Genomic DNA, 17,009 nt, shown 5'->3' on the forward strand with positions numbered 1-17,009 from the left:
GCATCTTCATTACACAGACTTGTTCAAGCTCAGTCTGGCAAACAAGGAAATTCGGGAATGCGTATTCCCTCAAGAGAACACCTTCAAGAATGTTGAACGATTGTGCCGTAAAGGGTCAAGGGAGAGTTGCTGGTGCTGCGGAGGCAAGATGAGCACAGTGCAGCCTGGTGCACGTGACGTTCCCGAAATGACAGCTTCGACCTTTGGCAACCCGATGACGACCCGCGACAAACGATCTCCCATTCCGCAGCCAACTCACTACGTGGTCGCCATGGCCAACTACTACCAGCAGCCTCCCGCAGGCTACGGCGCCCCAGCCGCGCAGAATCTCAACTTCTACCAGTCCTCATATTCGGCGCAACCCGTCTCCGGCCATTCGACTCCCTTCCAGGCATACAGTGGCGGCGCGCAAGCAGCTGCCTACCCGGCGGCTGGATATGGCGGCAACATGGGATTTGGCGGACCCGCGGGCGTGAGTGGCCGTATGGGCGAGCAGGGAGGACTCAGGACAGGTTGGCTGGCGGCGTTCGGCACTGAGGGCTATGATGGCGAGCCGCCATTGCTGGAGGAGCTAGGTGTCAACTTTGGGCACATTAAGATGAAGGTAAGTTTGCGGGATCAAGCGCATGATGAAGAGGGGTTGCTAACAGCTTCGAACCATTAGACTCTTACGGTCCTGAATCCACTCGCGAGGATAGACCAGCACATCATGGACGACTCCGACTTGGCCGGTCCGATACTGTTCTTCTTGTTGTTCGGTACATTTCTGCTCTTTGTAAGCTCTCTTGCCCGCCGTATGTGTAGGCGAGACCATTTGCTGACAGTTCCTTGTAGTCCGGCAAGGTCCACTTCGGCTACATCTACGGCCTTGCGCTTCTGGGAAGCACCTCGCTCCACTGGATCCTCGCCCTCATGTCTCCGCCGCTCGATTCCACCACCAGCGCCCCGCATCCTTCAGTTCCCGGCACGCACGTCTCGCACTTCAGCTCGACGCTGACGTTCCCGCGTTCCGCTTCCGTGTTGGGCTACTGCCTCCTGCCGCTGGTCCTGACCAGCATGATTGGCATCGCCGTGCCCATGGACGGCCTGTTCGGATACATACTTACGACGGGGGCCATTCTGTGGTGCACATACAGCAGCAGCGCCATGTTCTGTGCTGTTGGTAGAATGACGGGAATGAGGGGTCTAGTCGCGTACCCCCTTGGACTGTTCTACGTGGGCTTCGGTATCATGGGCATTTTCAGCAGCAGAGGCACGGGCAGTCTGGCGGCGAAGACAGCGGGCGCGTAGTAGTGGCACTAGACATGGCGGAAACAAGAAGATGACGGACGGTCCCCCCAAAAAGGGGCAGGACGGCGAACGAAGCATGAAAACAGGCGTCTGTATTAAGGACTAGCATAGCAAAAATGGAACATCACGTACAAACAGCTCGGCCAGGGGGATGTGTTTGGTATTGTGGAAGCCGAGTGTTTTGGAGGCCGGTTGATCAGCGATGGGCCGAGTCAAGGGGAGGATCAACCGTCTCTGTACTTGACTCCGTAACGGCAGGCGAGAGTCAGAGAGCAAGAGCCAGGGCATAACCGAGCTCAGCCCGAGGTGCCGCGTCTTGCATGGAACGCAACTTACTCCACATCGGCACGCCAAGGGCATAAGCAAACGACAGACAGCTCTCATCAGCTGCACGGAAACGTCATCCCGTCTCGCCCGTCTCGCCCTGGCCCGGCACCGGCAGTTGCAGCCACACCGTACCACGTACAGTACACACTTGCCGAACCCTGTCCCCGTCCCCAAGCTTGCAAGTCCCGCACCCACATCCGCATCCCGCATTTTGCGGAGACCCCGCTACCGCTAGTCCCCAGCTGGCCCCCCGCCCGCAGTCTCCACGGCTCGGCTTGGGCGCCCGGAAACGGCTCTCTGGCCGGCAGGTATATTGTCTTGTCTTGTATTGTAGGTTACGGATTATTGTAGGTAGGTACGAGTACGGTAGTGGGCACTGGGCACCTACCAGGCAGGTGCGGTCAGTCAGTTGGGGATCGGCGCACCGCGAGCGTTTGATTGCCCGCCCGTGTTAGGCGCTAGTTATAATGCGTGGGAGTTAGTTGGTTATTGCGACGAGCAGCGGTGGCCGTCCGGGGGTGGCCCTGGTCTGTCCTGGTCTGATCTGGTTTGGTTTGGTCTGGTTTGGAAGAGGAGGAACGGGGAAGTCAAGTCATGCTGCTGTGGAGTTTAAAAGCCTGGCTGCCGCGCCGGCGGCTTGTTGGCGTGGCTGTTCTTGTCCCTATTCTTCTTGTTTTTCTGATCTTGGATTCGCTGTTGCTCTTGTTGCTGTTTTTTGGCTCTAGAGCAATTGAGCCTGACATTATGCGGTTTTCGTCGCTCTTCACTACGACTGCTTCTGCCTCTGCGCCTGCGTCACTGCTGCTGCTGCTGCTGGGCGCGGCGGCGGGGCAGCAACAGAAGGCTACGTTTGAGCAGGCGTGCGGGCAGCTGCCTGGGGCGCTGGGGGCTGTGGTTCCGAATGCGACGGTGTGGTTCTCTTCGTTTGTGGCTGGGGGCACGAATCTCAGTCTTGCGGACAACAATGCCACGTAAGTTTACCTATCCATCCTCTCTCCAAGCCCACGACTTCAACTCGTCCACCACCTAGGACTAGCACAGACAGGAGCAAAACCCAGCTAACCAATTCCGCAGCTGCACGCAGCCCTCGCAAGCCGTGACGGCAGACATGTGCCGCGTCGCGCTGCGCGTGCCGACCAGCAACCGCTCCGAAATCAGCATGGAAGCCTGGCTGCCCGCGAACTGGACCGGCCGCTTCTTGAGCACCGGCAACGGCGGCGTCGGCGGCTGCGTGGCGTACGACGACCTCGCCTACGCCGCGGGGTTGGGCTTTGCGGCCGTGGGCGCCAACAACGGCCACAACGGCACCTCGGGTGGCGCCTTCTACAACAACGCCGACGTCGTCGAGGACTTTGCCTGGCGCAGCGTCCACACCGGCGTCGTGCTGGGCAAGCGCATCGCCAATGCGTTTTATGGCCGCAAACATGACAAGAGCTATTATCTGGGCTGCTCGACGGGCGGGCGCCAGGGCTTCAAGAGCGCCCAGAGCTTTCCGGATGACTTTGATGGCGTGGTTGCGGGCGCGCCGGCCATTGCGTTCAATAACCTCAGCAGCTGGAGCGGCCACTTTTACACTCTGACGGGCTCGCAGGACAGCGAGTCTTTCGTGCCCCTGGACATGTGGACGACGATCCACGAGTCGATTCTCGCGCAGTGCGACGACCTCGACGGTGCCAAAGACGGCATCATCGAGGACCCGCTGCGCTGCGAGTACGACGCGACGGCACTGGCATGCGGCGGGGCAGGGGTGAACGCGTCGGCGTGCCTAACCCCCGCCCAAGTCACAACGGTGCAAGGCGTCTTCAGCAACCTGACCAGCCCGGACGGCTCGCTCGTGTACCCGCGCATGCAGCCCGGCAGCGAGGCCACGGACGCCAGTGCCCTGTACGCCGGCCAGTCCTTCCCCTACACCAATGACTGGTTCCGCTACGCCATCTACAACGACCCGGCGTGGGATCCCGCGCAGCTGAACGCGTCCGACTACGCCGCCGCGGCCGCCAAGAACCCCGGCGACATCGAGACCTGGAATGGGGACCTGGAGCCGTTCCGCGCCCGCGGCGCCAAGATCCTGCATTATCATGGACAGATGGACGGGATTATCTCGTCTGAGAATAGCCCGCGCTACTGGCGCCATGTCGCCGACACGATGGGCCTGCAGGCCGACCAGCTCGACGCCTTCTACCGCTTCTTCCGCATCTCGGGCATGAACCACTGCGAGGGCGGGGATGGCGCGTGGGCGGTAGGCCAGAGGGTTTCGGCGCAGGCTTCGCTGGACCCCGAGAAGAACGTGCTTATGGCTATAGTGCGCTGGGTTGAGGAGGGCGTGCCGCCCGAGACGGTGACGGGGACGAAGTGGGTGGACGATGACCCTGAGAAGGGCGTCGAATTTACGCGCGCTCATTGCAGGTTTCCGAAGAGGAACCAGTATTCTGGAAAGGGCGATGTGAAGGATCCAGCGAGTTGGGAGTGCGTGGCATGAGTGCCGGGGGAATTGATGACTGGGTTGGCTTATTGGAGTTTTTCTTTTTATGTCTGGATGGGTTGTTGGTTGGATATAGGTATATGAGCTGATGGTCCCGGATTCCAATAAGATGCCTGCTTTTCTTCGTGTTTTTGTTTTGACAGACTTCGTGCTCAACGCTCTCCTCCGGCAAGTGCACACTGATGACAACGACACGGAAAGACATCCTCGTCCCTCAAAACATGGGTATTAACGGCGTCCGCCCCGTCGGCAAGCCTTTCCGGCGCGTTTTCCTGAAACAGACTCGGACCTGCACCGACAGGCTGCACCGACAGGAGAAAGTTGATATGCGCGCGTATCAACATCGGCAGTTGGTTGCATGAATGGCTCCACGCGTAGGCGAAGATGCCGTTTCGTCATTGTATCAAGGCTTTGTGGACCGGGGTCAGGGATCGCCTCTGGGGGTTTGAATGAACTTCTGGCCTGGTGTGTGCGGTTGGCCTGGGTGTTTGCATGTTCGCTTGCTGGAGGCGAATTTGTTTAGGTTGATATGTACCATGCAAGTAGCCGTACGGATTATAACAGGCTGCTACTTGGCCCTAGTTCCCAAACGATAGGCCGTCGGTGCTGTGTTGATGGCGCGTTTATGTTTGGGCTTTGTCTTGGTGCGAATGATTCATAGGGTATAGATTGACAATGAAACTTGTAGAAGTTAGTATGTGATTTGCAGTTTGTACATGGAACGGAGTCCAAACAATAAAAAGACATATACTCAACGCTCTCCACGGCCCATTCCAACAGTACTCCAAACCAGCAGCCCACGCCACCGACACAGCAGCCTACATGACCGTGCAGCCACCAGGCGTTAAGCCGCCCTTCTCGGTCGTAGTCTTCGCCGCAGTCCTGGCCACATCCTCCAAAACCTGGCGACAAAGCTCGCCCGTCAGCGCCGAGCACTCCGCATAGCGATCGACGCGCAAAGCCTGAGCAAGAGCCAAACCCTCCTGCGGCATAACGCTGGGCCCACGGCCGCGGCCACCATCAGCGGCCTTCTCATCCTCCGTCCACTCGCGCCGCAGGTCCCGCTTCAGCCCCAGCACCATGACGGGGACCTGCTCGGAGAGGTTGAACGAGGCGTTGACGAGCGGCGCCCAGTGCGAGCGCAGCGAGCGCAGCGTCTCCCGCCGCGAGACATCGTACGCCAGGATGACGAACTGCGGCGCCAGCAGCGTGTAGTTGGTCGGGGAGGCGGTGTCGAAGATCTCGAAGCGGTAGGGCCGGTTGTAGAGCCGGATGTCGAACACGAACGGCTGGTCCAGGTCGTGCAGCATCGGCAGCGAGTATGGCGGCGGCGGCGCGCTGCTGTCTTCTCCCTCGTGCGCCTGCCGCCCGAGTGTTAGGCGCCTGTGCGTGTGCCCTGTTAGTTGCGTGCTGCGATAGGGTCGTGTGGGACGTACGAGAGGAAGGTCGACTTACCGACTTCTGCGTCGCCGAGGAGCAGGATCGTCACTGTCGGCACGTCGGTCGTCGTCGTCATGTTGCTTGCGGAGAGACGGCGCCTGCTGCGTGTCCGACGTGTGTTGTCATGAGATGAGATGGCGATAAGCGATTTCGACGGCTGCGGGGAATTGCGGGGAGAGCTTATTCAATACGAAGCAGACTTCGCGATTTTACAAACGGTTTATTCTTATATATTCTAACATCCGTCACCGCGAACCGAGATCTACTGTATAGCAAGATAGAGGGCGATGCAAGCAGTCCCTACAGAGTACTCCTTGCCTAACTCCCAGCCCGAGTGCTGGGCATGGGTGAAAAGGTCTTAAGAGCGTATAGAGCTTCTATATGCCTTAACTAGGTATCTTCTTCTACTCCGTACAAGCATTGCCATCTCGCTTCACGGTGACTCTCGCTTCACGGTGACGGACGTTATAGGCCGTTGTAAGAGCAATTGGACTATACGAAAGCCTCTTGCTCCTCAATCTCTGACCACCTTGCCGTCCCTCATCAGCCCAGGCGCATACCAATCCCTAGCTGGTTTCCCCCCAATTGGCAAATCGTTAAAGAAGCCCCATCTGCTCTTCTCTCTCCAACCCTTTTCTTTCCATTCATTCAAAGTCCCATTGGGAAACCAATCGACCACTCTCAGCAACCCAACGTCATGCGCAATGCACACAAAAACGTTCGGATCTGCATCAAATGCCTCCAGCTTGCCTATTGACTGTTGGGCCTTTTCCGGTTCCACGTACCAACCTCCGTCCTCCTTGGTAACATGGTAGAAAGGCTCCGTCCGCGCCTTCTCTGGGTTCGGGTGACATGCGGTGAACGCCGAGCAAGGGCATGGCACACTGAACCTTGACTTGTCCAGCGGGGCCTCCGCCGGAATGATTTCGGGCATCGGATTATATATGGTTGGCCGGAAGCTTCCACCAAAATGGCAGACATCACCGCCCATGAAGACGAACGTATCTTCGGTGGTTCGTGCGAGCGCAGAAATATGTCCTACGGCATGTCCCGGCACATTGAGGATATAGAAAGAGCCGTCGCCGAAGAAATCATAGGCCTCAAAGTCGCCAATCTTGAAGTCTGAGGTGAATGGAGGCTCGCGGACATTGCGACCTTCGAAGTCGGCGTCGAGCATTAATGCATCCGGATTCGTTGGCCAGCCTGGCATGAACTGCTTGATAAAGCCAGGCCCGAATACGAGTTCCGTGGACTTTGGAAACAAAGAAGTGTCGCCCGTATGATCGAAATGCCAGTGGCTGATTACAACGGAACTAATCCGGTTTAAGTCAACACCTCCGTCTTTTAAAATCTCGGTGATGCCTTTGTCGACCGTCAGGGCTGGGATTAATTTTTTCACTGTGGCTACAGTGTGTGGACTCAAATTCCACCAATCCTTCCGGACGCCAAGGTCGAAGAGGACCTCTTTGCCAGAGGAATGCCGGATATGGAAAGCGAATGTTGGAAGATTGAGGTATTCATGTCCTTTGAGGACCGGGCCAACAAAGCCGCTGGCTGGGACGACAATGTCTGTTGTCGTGTTTATCGGGGAGACGGAGACTGTGGCGGACGACTTGGGTATGCTGAGAGCAGGGCGCGTTTGTGCCTCGATGTTGCCGCTTTGAGCCATGCTTCTACCACGGTTGACGCGCTCTTGAATCGGCCCAGCTGCAGAATGCTGCTACTGTATGCCCAGTTGACTGGCTACGCCTGGCCCTTTAAACGCCCCCATGTCACACTGGTTGGCTCACCGTATGCAGAATGCGGGGAAACCAAGCTGTCATTCAGCGAACTTACTCGTGTCGCCAGGTCGATCTACCAGCGCCGGAATTCCTCCTCCTGGCTATTTCCCCTCGTGACCAATGTATCACCGGCCAATCGGGTCTGGGGATCTGGGGTTGACGTGGACCGAATCGTTGTGCGTATGCGTGTCACAGTGGGCTTCGGGTAGTGGAAGCCTATCGTACATGGCATGGCGGGATGGTTGGCTATAATACCCCGGCTGTTTGAGATTTTGGAGATGCAGAATATCGTCACGGTAGCCGCTTTTGATGTGACGATTCTTATAATTTATAACTATAGATCTTACCACGTGGTAGACGGGTATGTACAGTACAGGTGGGGCTACTCCGTAGTGCGCGTTGTCTTGGATAGCCCCGTCCTCGAAAGCTGCCGTGCTTCTAGCCCATGTCAGTACAGCAAGTATCACGGCTCCTTCTGCGCGGATCTCAGCATTTGACGTATCGGTTGTCCTCGGTGGGCGAGGAGCAGTTGCAGCTGTACCTGCGCTGCAGGCTAGTCCACATGGGTGCAAAGCGCGATGTCGGACTGGGAGGTTTTGGATAGAGCTCTCTGATCAATTGCAGCAGACCGAAAACCAGTTTTTGGGAAGGGCGCCTGAATGCGGACCGCACTCTTTAGTAATGGCGATCCAAGCATAGGCTGGAGCTAGGGCCCAAGACTGGGGAGAGCAAAAAGCGATGGGCAGATGGCGGTGACAACGAGATGGCGGGACGACGGCATGTAGGTGCATGCGAATAGAGGACAAGGACGCGCGCTTCGAGTGTGATTGGGGGGTGAATGGGTAGGTGGCAGAGCAGAGTTGGGCGTGGTGAATGGAGATGGCGCAAGCTGGAGGCTCTTCGAAGGACCTTGGGACGGCCAAACGGGGCGCTCGACCCAATCCCCGCGCTTTCGCGATTTTTTAAGATTTCCTACTACCTCTTCCGTCACCATGAAAGCCGCCCAGAAGCCGCCCGCTCTGCTGCTCCCCTCCTGCATCTCTAGTCCCTGATCGCTCTACCGCTGTCGGCCACCACCTTCGCGCCGTCGCTGTCTCTCTTCATCCTGGGTACGCTCAGCTTTGACGGTACCTCTCCGCCGGCCTTTCTCCCACCGCTGCCTGAACGTCGTCGCCGACTCTCGCCTCCGCCAGACAGCGCCGCCTGCTTTCGTGCGAAAATGGTGCGCAACATAGTCGTCCTCGGCGGTAACAGCCACCCTCAGCTCACCGAGACCATCTGCAACCACCTCGGCATACCCCCCTCCAAGGTCTTGCTCAGCAAATTTGCTGTCGGCGAAACTCGAGTTGAGATCATAGAGTCGGTCAGAGGAAAGGATGTCTTCATCATCCAGTCGGGTGGAGGAAAGGTCAACGACCATCTGATGGAGGTACCATGCACACTGCGCTCTTCGGCCAATGCTTAGTAGCTTACGCCGTCCCGCAGCTTCTCATCACCATTTCCGCTTGCAAGACGGCCTCAGCTCGAAGGGTCACTGCTGTCTTGCCGCTGTTCCCCTACTCGCGCCAGAGTGACATTCCATACGAGAAGCGCGGCGCGCCGCTCAGGAAGGCCCCGGGTTACCCCAGGCGCCAGGACAGCTACAGCTTTGACAGTGTACCAGCGACTCCCGCGCCTGGTCGGCCAGAGAGCGTTGGCCTGGTCAACGGCGATGGCCTGAACAAGCAGCTCACGCGCCTGCAGATTGACGAGAAGCGCACTGGTGGGCCTGACACCAGCCCTACCAAGCAGGAGAGTAAGCGTTATCGTGACTCTTTTGATGCCGTGATATCTGACGAGTCAAGACTACTTTGCGGCCAACCGCGAACGCGGCATTTCCAATGCGTCGGTGGACGGTGTCAACGGCGAGGAGCCGCTTGTCAAGCCTCCGAAGTTTGAGCCGCAGCGTGGCTACAAGCAGTGGGTTGCACAGGCGGGCACGCTAGGTATGGCTGCAAGCTTGTATAAGCGCCACCTTGCACGCGCTGACCTTTACCAGTCGCCGACCTCCTGACTTGCGCGGGCGCGGATCATGTTATCACCATGGATTTGCACGATCCTCAGTACCAGGGCTTCTTCGACATTCCTGTGGACAACCTGTACGGACGCCACCTTGTCCGCAAGTACATCCAGTACCAGATCCCCAATTACAGGGAGGCTGTCGTCGTTAGTCCTGATGCCGGAGGTGCCAAGCGGGCGACTGCTATTGCTGACGCCCTCGGCATGCCCTTCGCATTGATTCACAAGGGTTTGTTTGACCTGCATTGCCCCCGCGGCGAACTTTCTGTTAACACTAGTCCAGAGAGACGCCCCACTCAAATCACGGACCGCCAAAACGCCACCATGATGCTTGTCGGTGATGTTAATGATCGCGTGGCGATCCTTGTTGACGACCTTGCGGACACCTGTAACACCATCACCAGGGCCGCCAAACTGGTGAAGAAGGAAGGCGCCACCAAGGTCTATGCCCTGGTAACACACGGCATCCTGAGTGGCGATGCCATTGATCGCATCAACGCGAGCGCGATTGACAAGGTAACGGCTACTGCTTTAATTGTTTCTTGGAGCATTGATATGCTGACTGCACCAGGTCGTCGTTACCAACAGTGTCGACCAAACCGAGCACCTTCAGCGCTGCCCCAAGCTGGAAGTCCTCGAAATTGGAAAGTGAGTTGCACCCCACGTAGGAAGAGTTAACAGAGTGTCGAGCTGACTTTGAGCGCAGTGTCTTCGCCGAGGCGATTCGTCGCGTGCACCATGGCGAGAGCATCAGTGTGCTCTTCAACTACGACTAAATGCAGGGGAATGTCACGAGGAGCGTTGGATAGACGGGGCTTAGGCTGTACCAATTCTGTTATGCATGACCCGAGGAGTTTGGCGGGGGCTGTGATCTACGTGTGCTCGGCCGAGGCTCGAGTGAAGTGTCTCATGAATGAATTCTTTTGGCGACGACGGTGACGCGATCAAGAGTGTTAACGACGTGTGAACTGAAATCGTGTTTAGGGCTACGTTATAAGGCTTAAGTAGCGTTTACGTGGCCTTTCCCACACCTTGACGACTATAAAGAGACAACAGTCGAAGCCACAAGACCATGGGTTTGTAAAGTGCCGCCAGCTGCAGACGATACTACCTACAACTCCAGTCACGTAGTAGTGAAAGACGCGTGAAACGCGTGACTTGATTGGGGCTAGGTACCCCCTGCTAGTGGGGCGGGTTGACAAGCGAGACCCCCGGCCGCCCCGGTGACTTGACTTTTCGAATCCGTGTTGACGTTCACTCTTACCACCACACCGCGCATCATCTCACCCCGCGCTGTTTCAACCCTTCATACCCACACCTTCATCTTTCCCTTTCACTGCTCTCCGACCCAGCAACACTACACACCCTATCGTGCACAATGGCGCGGGCCAAGCCCAACAAAGCCGTTGTGCCAGCGGCTTATAGCCCGCCCGCGACACGAACGCGTTCGCGCAAAGCTACTACTAACACACAGTCACAATCTACCGAACCCGATAACACAGTCGAGCCTCCCAAGGCCGCTCCCAAGAAGCGCGCCGCCCGTCAGACCCGCACCGAGCGCACCGAACCCACTACCAACCGCATCAAGAAGCCTGCGACCCGCGGTCGACCCGCCTCAAAGAAAGCATCAGGCGCTGCGACTAAGCGCACGGCTGCTGCCATCGAGAACAATACCACGACCGACAGCTCAGAGCCTGTGGAGGGGCCGTCGTCTCAACCTGCGTCGCAAAGCACTCCTGCGCGCGCTAAGGGAGCTCCCGCCTCGCGCCGCACAAGAGCCGCGACGAAGGCCGGTGTTGCGTCACCAATCGCATCCAACCCAAACACTCCCAAGAATGCGGGTACTCCTAGGAAGGATATGACTCCGCTTGATGTGGTCGTGCCTGATGACAACAACAATACTACCACGACCGATCCTGACGACTGGTTCCCGAATCTCCCGCGCGCATCAACTCTATATACAAACAGTAAGACAGATCTCATATCTCAACTGGCAGTTGAAATCATGGCTAGAGTTTATGATGGACAGTCATTTACCGACATAGTTGATTGGCTGGGGCAACACAAGTCCCATGACGAAGTTTGCCATGCCGCTGTCGTCTTAGCCAACGGTATCATCGAAAACACACGGCTAACTGCAGGCTTAGAATCCGAACGTGCGCAATCCCGTCGCTCGTCTCTGGCACAATCCCGCCGCTCGTCCGTTTCGCAATCGCGCCGTTCGTCCACACACCAACCTCTCGAGGGCAACGAGCCTCGGAATGGCGCCGTAAACGCAGAACCCGCCGACGAGCCGACTGCCGATGAAATGACCGCCGAAGCGCCCGCCGAGTTCCCTGGAATTACTGACGATCTTGAGGCAGAGGGCTCAACGACTGAGGAGGATGAGGAGCTTCCCGAAGTTGCAGAGCCAGAGCACACAGCCACTAGCCGGGAAGTTGACCAGGAGGAAGAGTCGGGCAACGAAGTTGACGTTGCCCCATCGTCTGACCCCATTATTGCCCCATCGTCGGACCCCGCCGTTGAAGATAATGATGTAGAATCCGAGGAAGAATTAACGAATGATGAAGGTAATGATGACAGAGATCATGCTACTGAAGACGAGGATGAAGGCATGGATGATGCCGCTTCCGAGGACGCGCACATCGAGGAATTCACGCCTGAAGCTTCTTCACCGAGGTCCCCCCACACTCCTCAGAGCGCCAGTCGCTCTGAAGAGAAAGAGCCAACCACCAGTGCACGCAAGTTCGGCCTGGGCCTCTTGTCCTCTGTCGGTTCAGCTTTTACCCGAATCTTCCGCAGCCCTCTGCGATCCCCGCAACAGCCCACGGAGCCAACGGAACACTCGACTATCACATCACCAGCCAAGGCAGCTCACGAGCGCAAGGCTAGGAACAAGGGTGCGACTCCGAAGCCACGCGTGACCGACGCCGACAAGCGACATGCGATGCACGAAGCAGCCAAAGCACATGCCGATCGCAGGCAGCAGATTGAACGGGAAGTTGCGAAACAGGAACCCGGTCAGAAGCGTCGCCGCACCAGCGTTGAAAAAATCCCTGCACATCGTCCTGGCGAGCGCGGCTACGGAATGGTTGACGAATACTTCGACGAACTCGAAGCTTCGGAGAATACGGCACCTGGCAATCAGAGTCATCACAGCTCACCCCGCACTCCAGAGTCTGCAAAGCACACTGCGAAGAGACGCAGGCTTGGCTCTTCCACATACGAAGACGAAGAATCCGACGAATCCTTCACTCCTCAGCCTCCGACTACATTGAAGCGCCCTCGCAACGGTTTCCGTCGTATGATGATGAAGCAAGGTCATGAGGATCCGATGAACATATTCAAGCAGGACAAGCGGGCTCTTCACGTGAATAGTTTCCGTGACCCCCAAGAGCCTCTCCAGGACGACTTCTCCAAGTCAAACCGACTGCCCACCCCCAACAAACCCTCTCCGTCTAACGTTTACACTGGTTCCGTCGCCGCTATGCCTGGTGACGTAGGATGGAAGCCTCCCAACGTATTTAAGCAATCGCAGGAGCAGCTTAGCGAGAAGAGATCGCGCCCCAAGACCGATCTCGATGCGTTGAGGCGCGCAGCTGAGGCGGTTGCCAGGAAAGACGAAGAAGACCGCACTGAAGAAGAACAGAGGATTCTGGAAGAAGGCCAGCGCAAGCTTGGTCACATCGCGGGAACTGGCAGTTTCAGCGCTCCAGAATACAGCAGCGATGAGGATAGCACTATGCTGGACGACTCCGATGAGGACGAGGAACCAAAGACACCTTCCAAGAGCTCCGGCTTCCCCAGCTTTTCCCTCAAGGGTGCTGCGCCCAAGAACGATTCCGTCAACGGCACCGCCCCAAGCGGTAAGAAGGTCACCTTCGCGGATACGCCTAGCGTTAGCGTGATCCAGAAGCCTCCCCCGCCGCCAACTCCAGCCCATGCTCAGCTGCCCGGCACGGCTCCTGCGAACCCAACTACCCCCACCAAGGCTGCCGCACCAGCACCAGCACCGGCCTCAACGCCGGCTCAGACTCAGCCGCAAGCTCAATCAACTACGCCGGCTAGTGCTGCAAAGACTCCGTTTGGGGCCATTGGGCCCGCAAGTCTTGCACGCGCACGGGAGATTGCCGAGAAGCACAAGCCCAAGACAGCCTCTCGTCTCCAGTATTCTACGCGCATGTCGTCATCTCCTCAGAACCAGAAGTCTCCGGAGGATAAGCAATCTGCTTCCAAGGCCCAAGCTGCTCAGAGCAAGGAAGCCAACGACATGGCTTCTAGCCTAATCACTCAAGGACTTGTTCCTCCTGTCGGCGGTACGCCTCAGCCTCAGCCTGCACCTGCTGGCGATGGTCAGCAGCCTGTTCCGGAGACGCACGACCACCTCCCGTCCTGGTTTCCCGCCAGCTGCCGCAATATCAAGGACCCTCTTGACTTGAAACAACTCGAGCAGCTCGAGGAGGAAGAAGACCGGAACATCGAGAATGCCTGGGCAGCGTGGTCCAAAAACGACAACCAGACTATGTTCGACTCCTTTGCCATTTCCATGGAGACGCGAAAGGCGTTTGGAGCGCAGCTGAACACTGAGAGTCTCGAGGAGATCGAACAGGCGGAGCGCGAAGTCGAGAATGAGTTTATGAGATTCAGTGCCATGAGCACGTCTGTCTAGATTGAAAATCTCTGGCGATCCGACCATGGTCGTCATCATTCGACTACTTCTCGATATCGAATTTGGAATCGTGCGCTGATTCTTTCACGGCATAGCGGCGGTGTTTTGATTTTTGTCTGGATCAGGTGTTTTTGGCGTCGATACCCTGCAGCGGATCTCCGCTTGGGGTTGGTTTCTGTTTTTATCCCAAACGGTTGGAGATCTGCCGATGTTTTTGTTCCTTTGCTCTCCCTTTTCGTATAAAGTGGAGATCTGCCGAGGTCTTTGTTACTCTTCCTTTCACACAAAAGTTGAAGGATAATTCTTGTTCTTGTGTTTTCCTTTCACACGTCGCCGCGGGTCCCGGGGGAGGCTTCCGCTTTCGCACCATGCGCCCAGTCGTCCTCCGTTCTTCTTCACAGCTTTTCGTGGCGTTCTCGTCCTGCGCATCTCAACCGACTCTTTCGCGCCTTCTCTTGGCTCTGTCTGTTCCAATAGTTTGTTTTTCCCCTCCTTACCCAAACCCCCCATGGTCGTCGACACACTGCTCTTTTTCCTCTCTCTCACCTACATCCACCGTCTGAGGCCAACTTCCACACGCCAGACGTCAGTGGCTGTGATCGGCGTACCTGCGTTCTGGATCCGTCCGGTCGACGCGTAACCGATGCTCCACTGACACCCTGGTTGACGCTGTTGCTTCCATCGCCGACGGTTTAACATGCATCTCCGAGCCTTTTGGTCTGGATGACGCAGTTGCCGTGGTGGAGGAGCGTACCTGCGTCCTGGACAACGCTGTTGCTCCATCGCTGACGGTTTAACGTGTGGCTCTGGGCTTTTTTTGGCCTGGATGACGCGGTTGCCGTGGCGGTGGAGCGTACGTGCGTAGCGGCGGCTGAAGTTGGCAGACTCGGATAGCTGGCGTTAATGGCGGTGGTGTGGATGCGGGCGAGGTGCGGGCAAGCACGAGCTGTTGTGTGGGCAGCACAGGTAGCGTGGAGCGGATGTGTTGACCCAGGTGGCCGTGGTATCTGGTGCCTGTAAGGACGATAACTGGAGAGCGTTGGAAAAGCCGCAGACAAAAGGCTGCTCGGAGTCAGGACCGCACACCGTTGTGCTATTTCCGTTACTGCTCTGCCCTGTTCAGTTCAGTTCACGTTACTTTCACTACAGAAACTATGTTTAGACGACGGACGGGGAACTTTTTATGCATGGAGCCAGCCAGCCATCCAGCCAGCGGGCGACGGGGCAGGGAAAGGGAAAGCGAAAGGCGGATGGGGTTGGAAACGAGACGGACTGAAGGAGGGTGCATATACTTGCGTACAACAACACACCTCCAGCACACACGCGTACACACTGTCAGCCTACACTACTGCTTTTGCACTTCTACTTCTTCTCTTCGATATACACGAGTCAATGCCGCCGATAGGTAGGTAGGGTAGGTAGGTATGAACGATTTGTTCGCTTTGCTTTGCTTTGCTTTGCGCCGCGGCGCATCCTCGAACAGATAAATTGGTTGCGGACGTGCTTGCTCGTTCGTGGAATAGATAGGTGACGGAGCTATGCGAATGGATACGTATTGTATACGGCGACGGGACGTGAGTGACGGTTTGGGCGGGAGCTAGAGCTGGAGCTGGAGCTTGCGAGCGTGGCTGTTGAAACAAGACGCGAGGCGCGTCCTGCCTGCTTGTCTGCATGTGAGCTTGATCTACCTACCTAGTCCTGATCCTGACGAGTGCGGCGCGCGGTGGTGGTGGAGGAGGAGGATGTAGAGCGTATAGTGTAGTTATATTGGAGCTTGGTCGGGAAGCTGTTGAAACGCGACGTGAGACGCGTCAGCCTGCCTGCCTGCCGTACACGTAAGCTTGACCTACCTACCTACTCCTAACGAGTGCGGTGCGCGGCGCGCAGTAGGGGAAGGATGGAGAGGAGGGTGTGGTGTTGAGTTCAACGACGCGGAAGTGTAGTGTAGAGTGTAAGGCAAAGTGTAGAGTTACAAAAGCAAGAAGGACGCAGGCGGAGCTTTGTGCGGCCCGGCTTACGGGCGGAATAGGTGGTCATTGACGCTTGATTGACGTAGGTGCTGCTTCCATGCTAACAGCAGCGTGGGCGTGCGCGTGTTACGGTAAGGGCTCTGCTGGCGTCTTGACAGCGTGGATCGGGAGGGAGGTGTGTATACGCGGTCGGTTGTGAACGGGCAGAGCGAGCGAAGGGGAGGGGGGGAGTGGTTAGGGAAGAGATTCGTGGTTGTTGCGTGCGGGCGGCACTGGCTGTTGTGGTTGCTGTTTTTGTGGTTTCCTGAACTTTGTTTTTTGAGTTGTTCACGCACTTGTTCGCTTTTTGTGTTCACACGCTCGGCCCGCGGGTATATGGCGTGGCGTGTGAACTGTGTTATGTGAAAGATGTTAGGAAGGCAGGGTTGGGTTGGTGGTGGAATGGAGGTGTATGTGAAGGGGTTCGCAAAGAGGCAAAACCTGCTGTGTTTATAGTAAACGCGTACTGTGAGTGGATATACGCTCTATCAATGGTAATGGTGTTGAACTGGGAGTATTGGCCTTTTGTTTCTTACTGGATGGAGGTGTTGGTTGGTCCTTAAACGAAGAGAGGAGTGAGGGAAGAGTGGAAGGCGGCTGCTGATGATGGACAATTGCGGTTCTGGTCTTGTTTCTATTGTTGTGCTCTATGTTGACGCTGGAGAGAGTAGCGGGTAAGGAGTGCTTCGGTTTTGTAGCGTGTAGCTAGGGAGGGCGTAGGGTGGGATGGGAGATAAGCAGGGAGGTGCAGTCTTAGCTAGGAGAATGGTGAGGACGTGAACATGGGTGTCACTTTTTGAAAAGTAAATAGATGAGTACCATAAGGCTACTAGGTAGATACTCAGGATGCTTGCGGGGTTGACTGTACCCTGGCACGTCTGGCTAGCTTGTTAGCAGTGGCGATAACCAGAGTTCAAGAAATACAGATGGATGAGGGCCCATTCGGGCAATAG

The 17,009-nt window shown here is 56.8% G+C and overlaps 6 protein-coding genes across 6 annotated transcripts; 4 read left to right on the forward strand and 2 right to left on the reverse strand.

Annotated features, from left to right (window-relative positions):
* Positions 1–271: 271 nt before the first annotated feature.
* K452DRAFT_232278 (uncharacterized protein) lies at positions 272–1,290 on the forward strand (the record flags this gene model as incomplete). Its single annotated transcript, XM_033537221.1, has 3 exons — positions 272–604; positions 665–775; positions 835–1,290. The coding sequence occupies 3 exons, from the start codon at positions 272–274 to the stop codon at positions 1,288–1,290; spliced, it is 900 nt and encodes a 299-aa protein (XP_033394984.1).
* Positions 1,291–2,361: 1,071 nt separating this feature from the next.
* On the forward strand, positions 2,362–4,096 carry K452DRAFT_275434 (uncharacterized protein; the record flags this gene model as incomplete). The annotated part of the gene is made up of 2 exons (XM_033539235.1): positions 2,362–2,588; positions 2,692–4,096. The coding sequence occupies 2 exons, from the start codon at positions 2,362–2,364 to the stop codon at positions 4,094–4,096; spliced, it is 1,632 nt and encodes a 543-aa protein (XP_033394985.1).
* An 821-nt stretch (positions 4,097–4,917) lies between these two features.
* Positions 4,918–5,615, reverse strand: K452DRAFT_300344 (uncharacterized protein; the record flags this gene model as incomplete). Its single annotated transcript, XM_033542323.1, has 2 exons — positions 4,918–5,482; positions 5,536–5,615. The coding sequence occupies 2 exons, from the start codon at positions 5,613–5,615 to the stop codon at positions 4,918–4,920; spliced, it is 645 nt and encodes a 214-aa protein (XP_033394986.1).
* A 270-nt stretch (positions 5,616–5,885) lies between these two features.
* On the reverse strand, positions 5,886–7,208 carry K452DRAFT_320428 (uncharacterized protein; the record flags this gene model as incomplete). The annotated part of the gene is made up of 1 exon (XM_033544321.1): positions 5,886–7,208. One exon carries the CDS (start codon positions 7,206–7,208, stop codon positions 6,054–6,056), a length of 1,155 nt encoding a protein of 384 aa, XP_033394987.1. The 3' UTR covers positions 5,886–6,053.
* Positions 7,209–8,312: 1,104 nt separating this feature from the next.
* On the forward strand, positions 8,313–10,307 carry K452DRAFT_320429 (uncharacterized protein). The gene is made up of 7 exons (XM_033544322.1): positions 8,313–8,749; positions 8,806–9,115; positions 9,165–9,305; positions 9,359–9,607; positions 9,662–9,894; positions 9,950–10,026; positions 10,085–10,307. Exons 1-7 carry the CDS (start codon positions 8,540–8,542, stop codon positions 10,152–10,154), a joined length of 1,290 nt encoding a protein of 429 aa, XP_033394988.1. The 5' UTR covers positions 8,313–8,539; the 3' UTR covers positions 10,155–10,307.
* A 328-nt stretch (positions 10,308–10,635) lies between these two features.
* Positions 10,636–14,138, forward strand: K452DRAFT_74564 (uncharacterized protein). Its single transcript, XM_033547087.1, has 2 exons — positions 10,636–11,345; positions 11,526–14,138. Exons 1-2 carry the CDS (start codon positions 10,757–10,759, stop codon positions 14,045–14,047), a joined length of 3,111 nt encoding a protein of 1,036 aa, XP_033394989.1. The 5' UTR covers positions 10,636–10,756; the 3' UTR covers positions 14,048–14,138.
* The last annotated feature ends 2,871 nt before the right edge of the window (positions 14,139–17,009 follow it).

The sequence above is a fragment of the Aplosporella prunicola genome (genome assembly GCF_010093885.1).
Source record: "Aplosporella prunicola CBS 121167 unplaced genomic scaffold K452scaffold_20, whole genome shotgun sequence".
Taxonomy (NCBI): domain Eukaryota; kingdom Fungi; phylum Ascomycota; class Dothideomycetes; order Botryosphaeriales; family Aplosporellaceae; genus Aplosporella; species Aplosporella prunicola.

Bases quoted from the DNA above. Each gene is read 5' to 3' on its own strand.
- K452DRAFT_320429 (XM_033544322.1), top strand. From the start codon at position 8,540: ATGGTGCGCAACATAGTCGTCCTCGGCGGTAACAGCCACCCTCAGCTC. The intron at 8,750-8,805 runs GTACCATGCACA...GCCGTCCCGCAG, and splicing joins TCAACGACCATCTGATGGAG to CTTCTCATCACCATTTCCGC. The intron at 9,306-9,358 runs GTATGGCTGCAA...GACCTTTACCAG, and splicing joins TGCACAGGCGGGCACGCTAG to TCGCCGACCTCCTGACTTGC.
- K452DRAFT_74564 (XM_033547087.1), top strand. From the start codon at position 10,757: ATGGCGCGGGCCAAGCCCAACAAAGCCGTTGTGCCAGCGGCTTATAGC. The intron at 11,346-11,525 runs GTAAGACAGATC...CTGCAGGCTTAG, and splicing joins ATCAACTCTATATACAAACA to AATCCGAACGTGCGCAATCC.